We start from the raw sequence: 9,493 nt of genomic DNA, 5'->3' as shown, positions 1-9,493 counted from the left end.
TTCATAAACAAAGGGATTTAACTACTAAATGGCAGAGGATTGAGCAGTGAGGCTGCAGGGGCATGTTATATACACAAAAACTGCTTCATTAAGCTAAAGTTGTTCAGGTGACTATAGTGTCCCTTTAAAAAAAAAAAAATATTTACTGTAATAATTATTTCCTCTGCCTATCCTCCATGTCAGCACCATAGAATCCTGCCCCCATCATGCTAAGTGCTTGGATATAAGATGGTTGCGGGGAGGGATTACATTTTCTTAAATGTAATTTACATATTCCGATCCTACTCATCAGCTTATAGGGACATTCATCACCTTTCAAGCAAATAAACAAAAACAGAAAAAAATTAGACAACACGCGCCTTAAAACCTATAAATCTTTAGGTGAAATCACACCCAAAAAGTATATACATACATATATTAAAGGGGCACTGTAGGTACCCAGACCATTTCAGCTCATTTAAGTAGTCTGGGTGCAGTGTCACTTTTGCAATTAGTGCTGCAATGTAAACATTGCAGTTCAGAGAACTGCAATGTTTACATTGCAGCAATAAGTCTTCCCTCAGAGGCTGTCTACCAGCCAGCCACTGGGGGAGCTTCAGGAATCGTAATGGACTTTTGGTCCATTAACTGATGCTGGACGTCCTCATGCTCTGCAGGAGGACCTCCAGCGTCAGACTTTTCCCCATAGGAAAGCATTGATTCAATGCTTTCCTATGGGAAGGTCTAATGAGCACGTGGTATTTGCTGCGCATGCGCATTAGTCCCTGCTCGTCGGGGGATGGAGGAGGGGACAGAGCTTCATATCCCTCGGCGCTGGGATCAGGTAAGTACATCGAGTTTTTAACCCTTTTTTTACCGGGGACGGGGGATGCGAGGGAGGGGGGTGACAGAGGGATCGGTAGTGCCAGGCATACAGCTTTGTATTCCTGGCACTACATTATCCCTTTAACAAGATTTTGCTTGTTGATGAATCTCTCAAAAATACAAAAAAGAGAGAACAGACAATATTAGTGCAAAATGTTTTTCAAAAAATTATGACAAAAGCACACTCACACTTTCGAGAGCTACTAAGAGCTCTGATTGGTGTGGATGCTATAGTTCTAAGGATGTTCAGCAGTAGTGATGGTATTTCTTCAGTAAAGTGCAGTATGTGGAGACATAAACAGGAACATCCATTTGCGTAATATGTATGGCACAAAGCTCACATGTACAGTAATAGGTATTTCAGAGCATGAAACTGCTCTAGTATGGTGGAACGTTGGTGGTTTGATCCCCATCTGGGATATGCAGGACCAAAGCGTAGTAAAAATCAGGAAGCCACCATATGATGCATAGTTATGGTATAACAAACAAACCTGCTGAATTTGCCAACAGCTGTTTTACGCTATCAGAATTTATCAAAGGCAATCAGTCAGCGCACAGTACAAAGCATGAGCTAATAAATATGTATGATGATGGAGATGTTTACAGACCTTGCTCTCAATGCAATAAGCCCAGTATACCAACACAATCAAACACTGTCAACTTTCTAAACCATTCTAGAGTGTTCAAAAGAAAATATCTCGCACACATATTGGAATAGAGGATTTACACACTTTATGCATTATTAAAGAGTTCTGAGAATTCAAAATAAATTAATAAGAATACCCTGAGTAAGTGAGGAGAGCCTGACAAATGATATTCCGAGGAGTTATTGTAATGATTAATCCATTAACACTTTACTGATCTTATTATTCAAAAGGCTCATTATTTCAAACAAACCTGTAAAGTGCTGTAAAAGCATTATTATAGCCTTCTTGTAATATGCAAGCATGCTAAATAAATTTATTTCACTCCTAAAAAAAAAAAAAAAAAATCAGGAAGCCAAAAAGGTAGAAAGTAAATTCTAAATAAATTCAAAGTGATTTAACTTTGCAGGGATAAACGTTATTCCAAAAATAATAAACAAACAAATAATATAGCATTTAACGTAATCCAACATGGGTTAAAAACCACACTTAATGTGTTTCACCGTGGGAATTTCATCAGAAGTATGACTTTAATCTAAGACAAGTCTGTTTATATGCATAAAATCTTAATAATTTTAGTGTTGACAGGTGATAATGAGTGATTATCATTGGCTTCCTAGAATACTTCCGGTTTTCAAGTATGAACCTGAAGTGACATCATTGTATACAAAGTCTGTGATTGGTGCCTCCACAAGACCATATGTAAATCTGTGGATTCCATTGAAGGAATCCGCCTATCTGGTTTAAAGATCATGTGATAGGAACAGCTGTCACTCTAATAAACTTTGAATTTATTTGGTATTTACTTTGTACCTTTTTGGCTTCCTGATTTTTACTATGGATCATACCACCAACACTCCACCATACTAAGGAAATACCATCACTACTGCTAAACATACATCCTTAGACGGGGATTAAACCCTCCACTCCAATAACAGCAGAGCTCTTAGTAGCTCTCGAAAGTGTGAGTGTGCTTTTGTTACAAACACTACCCCATAATTTTTAAAAATACATATTGCACTAATATTGTCTGTAGTCTCTTGTCTTTTTTTAGAGATTTGTCAACAAACAAGACCTTGTTTATATATGTATTTATATACCTTTTGTGTGTCATTCCACCTAAAGTTTTATAGGTTTTAAGGCGCGGGTTATCTATTTTTTTACTGTTTTTGTTTATTTTGTGTTTTCACAAGGTTGGGGATAACTTGTGTGAGAATCTGCAGTCTCTATCCATTTCTTAGGAACGTAGCGAGCAACTATACCTTGAATCGGTTTACTTTGAAACAAATATATTTAGCAAAATTAATCAAATAAATAATATAAACTTTGAAAAGTATGTAATAAACAGTTATAAACTTACTATAAACTTGGTCATATTGCCCACCCAGGTCATAATATCATTTTGCAGCAGCAGGAAACCAGGAAACCAGACCCCGTAGCCTACTCTGCACGAATCATAATGATGAGACTCCCTCTCCCACCCGCCACCTTGTCAGAATGTTGCATAGTGAAAAAAAAAACTTCAAACTGCACGTATAAATATGTTAGGCATGCCCAATGCAGTTTTCCATCATTCCTAAGGATAGGACACGGATTGGTTAGATCAGTGTCCCTACTGGTGTGAAAAGCATAAAAAAGAAGCAGGTAAACATGAGTAAAAAAAAACATATTTAGATGGGCTTTTTTTCAGCCTGCAGTGATGCACCTGTCACATGCAAAGCTTAAGCTTTTATATACATACAGCTGTCTCAAAGTAATGCATGACCAACACTTGGGTGATGTGGATATAGATTATAGCCAGAGAGAACATTATGTTCGATTTAAAAAACAAAACAAAAAAAAACTCTTTCATGCACGGCATGTCATTTTATACTCCCTCCCCACCTCCCCCTCTGAACCGAGCATAATGCTATTAGAATAACCAATTACATACAGTAGATTAAAGCTTCTTGTGATCCACTTAGGAATACACATACACATACACTGGATTATGGTCAATTTAATATTTAGCAAGTGTAAGTTGTCAAAGATCTAGAGAATTTGAAAATCATAGAAAGTGCTGTTATATTCCATAATGAATTTGATTTATAATGCTTCAACAATATTCAAGATTACATTAAACAAAGAAGCCAAAGAAAAGCGTGATTTCGTAGAAATGTCAAGGAATGGCTTAAAAAAAAGCAAATTGATATAGTTTCACCTTAAACATTAAATATAGTTAATTGCATTATTATGCATTATTTTTTTTTCATCCTTTTCAATGCATTGTAGACAGAATATAAAAAATGAAACCCCATACCATAAATCAAATGTAACCAATAAACCTGAATGTTCTAGTTGGCTGTAAATATGCTGCAAAAAAAGTGACTGAAATGCAGTCATTCCTGACCCTCTAAGGGGTTTCAAGAGAAGCGCTGTGAATATCCCACAAACTTTCACTCAGCAGCAACTTTATGGGTTACATAGGTTAGAAGTTTAAAGTGGTTTCATTTATGAAAATGCATGCATTTAAGTACTATGCACACAACTGCACTTCCCATACAAAAACTTGTACAACTGGGGAAGTGGGGGTGGAGCACTTACAGAAGCAGCGATTGTAACAAAGGATTACAGAAGATAGCAGTTTGTGTCATTATCTTTAGAGCTAGTAATGATAAACCTGAATGTTCTAGTTGGCTGTAAATATGCTGCAAAAAAAGTGACTGAAATGCAGTCATTCCTGACCCTCTAAGGGGTTTCAAGAGAAGCGCTGTGAATATCCCACAAACTTTCACTCAGCAGCAACTTTATGGGTTACATAGGTTAGAAGTTTAAAGTGGTTTCATTTATGAAAATGCATGCATTTAAGTACTATGCACACAACTGCACTTCCCATACAAAAACTTGTACAACTGGGGAAGTGGGGGTGGAGCACTTACAGAAGCAGCGATTGTAACAAAGGATTACAGAAGATAGCAGTTTGTGTCATTATCTTTAGAGCTAGTAAGTTTAAAGTCATTTGAACATTTTTACACAAGAATATATTGTAAAAAAAAAAAAAATTGTCATGAGGCAGGTCCGTTTAGACTCTGGTTTTAAATTATGTATTAAGGATAACGTTTTTAGACTCTAGATTTGATTAATGATAACTTACAGGTAATTTCCCGCAATTGCAGGTTGTCTGCAGTGACGATGAAAATAAATGCATGGCTTGATTGCTAGACAATGGGAAATGTAAAGCACAGCCAAAAATCAGACAAAACTAAAAGTTGAATTTTAAAAGTGGTTTATTACACACGAAAAATACAAGTTTACACAATGTATTGCTTGTTCGTTAACTCGTCTTTTTACTCAACCATATCATTTTATAAGGATTGTTATAAAGAGCTCCACAAGGTTTAATTCAGAAAACGAAAAAGGTGGATTCATTAACCCTTTATTTAACTATAGCAACATTCACACATTATATCTCCACATACAGAGTATGCAAACAAGTGCAATATATATATATTAAAAAAATAATGCAAAAAGGCTTAAAACAAATGTATACAACTAATATAAATAAAATATCTACATTTTATTTTCCTTGCTCTACTTTTTAACATGGACAAAAAAAAAATTAAAAAAAATAATAAAAATCAGACTAAAGCTTCTTCCACATACCTGTCATAATAAAAGTATAAATCAAGTTCACAGTGCATTTATGTGCAGGTATGTTTTAATCTAAATAAACCATACGATATTATGAAATCAACATGTATGATTCACACTGGAAGCAGGATACTATGAGAGATGTAGAAATAAATAACTTAATTATGAAAATAAATCTGTAAAGGAACTCTGTCATATAAAATACAAAGAGTTACATTTTTTTTATTTATTTGTAATATCTATATATTGTGATAGTCATACAGTTTGCAATTGTAATAATGATGTGTTATTTTAAATGAATTATATAGCTTGCCATGCATTCATTCTTCATTGGCACACTCTTGAGTGCAATGGCCAGTCTTTCACGTCACTTAATGCCATGTAATTCCGCCTGCATGGGTTTGCATATGTTGTGTCAGTCATCTTTGTGTATGACTTTATGGGCTTCTGTTAAAGGAACACTATAGTGTTAGGAATATAAATATGTATTCCCAATGCTATAGTCCTCTGTTAGCCGTTTAGATTAATGGCCCCCCTCAGTTAGGAGTAAAAAAAAAGGTAGTTTACTTACTTTTCTTCCTCACAGCGCCAGTCTTACCTTCTTGGCTAAGATCATCAAGATCGATTATCTCAGCCAATCAAATGCTTTCCCATAGGAAAGCACTGGAAGCCAAAACACAGCGCTGCCCCTATCAGATGGTCTCTATGAGATCATCTAATTGAAACAGCTGAATTTTACTCTGCTATTTCATCAAAAGTGCCTCTAGAGACTGTCTGAGTAAAAGCCACTAGAGGTATTTAAATCATGCAATGTAAACATTGCTGCTCAGCAAAAAGGCAATATTTTCACTCGCAGGGTTAAAATGAGGGGCTGGGTGGGGGGGGGGGACATGGCAACCAGACCACTTCATTGAGAAGCCATAATGTGGGTGCCTATAGTCTTCCTTTAAATAGAACTTTAGTTTTTGCATCTGCTGCCAATCTTTACCTGCCCAATGTATGGGTTAACAAGGTTTTCCACTAAAGAGAGAATTGCTGGCATGTCAAAGCGAATTTCAAATAAAATTTCAAAATAGCCAAACTGGGAACATTTTCAAATCAGGTATGCTTCTGTTTTTTCCGGCTTTAGTTTTAAGTTTGAAAATCACTTTGAATTCTTTACAACGCTCACTTTAGTGAGTAACCTTATATGTTTATCTATGAGAAGCAGATTGTGTGATGCAAATGTATTGTGGAAGACAGCCTCACAATAAGAATTTGTATCTGTATAACAAACAATAGAGAAATAAGAAAATGTCGGTGCATTCCATGCTTCGCTATGGTCTAATGATGAACCATAAGAGTTAACAGCACATGTACATATATCACAAAATAATAATTTACATAATCACAAAGCATTTAACATCGTGATGGCAAACTATGGCACAAGTGCCCCAGTGGCATACAGAGGCCAAAGAGGTGGCACTCAGTGTCTGCCTGCCTTGTATCCTGGAGAATGGAGTGTGAAGTACAGTAACATTGCCAGGTAACCTGTCACAGGTATGGCGGATATTGGAGCACATCAAGCATTTTAGTGGGGCTGAAGCAGGCAGCAAACAAAAAAGCCCTAGTTTGGGAAGGGGAAGTTATTTGGACAGGGAAGTAGAGAGAACATGAGTAAACATTGTTTGATTGTTGTGGAACCTCGGGCTAAATGAATGATCACTAGAACTGATCTAACATGTCCTACACAATAGTGATAAGTAATGAAGTCCCTGCAAATATTTGTGGGCAACAACATAATGAAAACACATCAACTTTGTAGGGAAAGTGTACGTAAACTGCCCTTTACTGTAATTGTATGCAAACAGAGAACTATTCCCAGTTCATGGTCACAAAGTAAAATCATTGAAATGATATTGCAGTTTGACATCCGACTTACTTTCTTCCCATCTTTACTTCTGTATAATGTGAAGGAAGCAAAATCAGACATGTAAAAGTGCTAGCCGAATGAAAACCTGCATAAAATTCAAGCTGCCTTACCCTAATACAAGATATGTCAGCTGCCACTTTTTATATGTAGGCATCTGATTATTTCAAATGTAGCATAATGTAGTTCTAAGAAAGCAAACAGTGGTGTGGTTAGAATTATTTTAGTAATTAAGTAATCGTTTGACAGTTTTCATAAATGCAATAAAAATACTAATCAAAGGAACTGGAATAATTTTTTTTTAAAAAGATAGATCATAAAGTTTTATATATCGGTTAACTGTGATTAATTAAATTTCAAATGCAATATGATGTTGCCAAGTAGATCAAAAAGTAGGTGTGTCTAGCTGATCACACTTCCTAAACACCTAAAAGGCCAATGACAATAGACAGAGCATACTGTATTGGCACAAGGTCTTTACATATCACTCTAATGTATTATCATTCGCCCTTAAAAGATTTGCTTATGCATTAATTGGTTAACAGACTTGGATAAATATTTAAGTTCTGCTATTTTGTCCTTAAATTTATTTTAAATTCACTTCCAATTCTCACTGAAGTATTTAGCCCCGACAGATTTGATTTGGACAATTATCTGCACATCTGATTTTTCAACCATCCATTATTGTTAGTGCTGTTAGTTAGTATGGAAACTTGGAATGAAAGCTGCTGAAGATTGCCACAAAAAGAAAACAAGGAATAAAACAAACAAACAAACAAAAAAAAGGTGCTGGTGCCAGAATTTATAAATTCATATTAAAATTACAGATCTGGAAATCACCAGAATGAAAAATCACCCAAATCATGATATCATAAATTAACATTCTGGGCAACATAACTTCAAAGTAATTAAGTGTCTATGCCATATGTTTATAATTTATTCTCTATGGTGTCTGCTTACTTATATTTATATACGATTGCATGATGGATTTACAACAGAAGCAGGGAAAATTAATTGACATTTTTCTCTTCCTCTACGCAGTAACCTTAAATTCTGCTACACAATGTAAAATAGTGTGTAAATAAACACCAAAGCACTGTCCCGTTAACATGAGCTCTTGAAGGGCTATATTTAACCTCATTCTGTATATAACATGTTTCCATCCTTTTCTGTCTACACAATAAAACATATTGCAATAGGTATGATCTTGTAAAACAGTTTTTGCTCAACAAATAAAATAACAATAATAAAATATATACATTTTACAGCAAAAACTAAAGGGAGCACAACCTAAAATAAATATCCTTTCACCAAACCATGACCAATGTCTGATCTGAACAAAAACTGTTAAATAAAATGTATACATACTCGCACATACAAATATGCACACACAAGTCAGTCAACACATAAAATAACATTCACCCAAAGTTAGGAACAAAGCAATGCCCGCAGATTCAAAATAATCCAGAATATTACTGTGTACCCCGATACTTTCACTAGCAGAAAATCATTGCACGTATTGCAGTCAATTTACTTTTCAAAACATTTACAGTAAATAATGAAGGTAAGCTAGTTTAGCCTGTGCTGTATAAAAGCAGTTAGATCTCATGAACAAATGGCCATCATTTTTTTTTTTTTATCCCCTCACAGCTTGAGTGATTGAAAATGAGCTGTAATCGCTGACAGATAACCGTTGTACACTGTTAAATCACAGATGTACACACCACACCTTTATATGCATTCCCTCTTAACAAACACATGTAAACAAAAGTAATTTTTTTTTTTTATAGAAAAAGAAAGTGCTGTCCTGTACATCATTGTTCGCAAAATTCATTGGAGAGACAGCTGTACAATTCAGTTTTTTGTACATAATTCTAATTATGTACAGAAAGGTCGCCAATGAAGGACATGCCGACGCATTTCAAACATCCTTAATTCTAGGTAGATATTGTTCCTACAATCTAAGTAAGACATTTGTGTCATAGTGGAGGAAGATATTGTGTTATTGTACAGCTGATAAAAACAGAAGTCCAAACAAGAATGCGGCTAGGCATAGCAACATCTTCATGAGTGCAGAGTTATCCTTGGGAACTAAAATCTGTGCGAGATTGTTGGTTATGTTAGAAATTTCATGTGCCGCACACACAAATATAAAAGTGCTAACGATAATGTTGAGCATAGGGCTTCCGGGAATTAGCACCAGTATTCCTTTCGTGTCAGCAGCCAGCCAGATATGATATTGGCATATAAATAACTAGAAGAGAAAATAAACAAACAAAAAATGTCAAATGCTAACAAATTAAAACAATGACTTGCAAACATGATACAGAGTCCATTGTTTTTTACTGGATGGTTTTAGTTTGGCTGGAAGAGTTCTACAAAGATGTTAAAATAAAAATCATGCCTTAAACGTAGCTATAGTAACATATATTATTTTTGATATCAT

At 35.2% G+C, this 9,493-nt stretch overlaps 1 protein-coding gene across 1 annotated transcript in view; it reads right to left on the bottom strand.

The window, feature by feature from the left end:
* Positions 1–4,756: 4,756 nt before the first annotated feature.
* Positions 4,757–9,493, bottom strand: part of CASD1 (CAS1 domain containing 1) — a 52,420-nt gene continuing 47,683 nt past the window's right edge. The window contains exon 19 of the mRNA XM_063452265.1: positions 4,757–9,301. Coding sequence (XP_063308335.1) covers positions 9,050–9,301 — 252 coding nt within the window. The 3' untranslated portion in view covers positions 4,757–9,049. The remainder of the gene's footprint in view (positions 9,302–9,493) is intronic.

This window comes from Pelobates fuscus, chromosome 4 (assembly GCF_036172605.1).
Source record: "Pelobates fuscus isolate aPelFus1 chromosome 4, aPelFus1.pri, whole genome shotgun sequence".
Taxonomy (NCBI): domain Eukaryota; kingdom Metazoa; phylum Chordata; class Amphibia; order Anura; family Pelobatidae; genus Pelobates; species Pelobates fuscus.
Note: the sequence above shows the minus strand (reverse complement) of the source record. Positions and strands in the feature narration are given on the sequence as shown.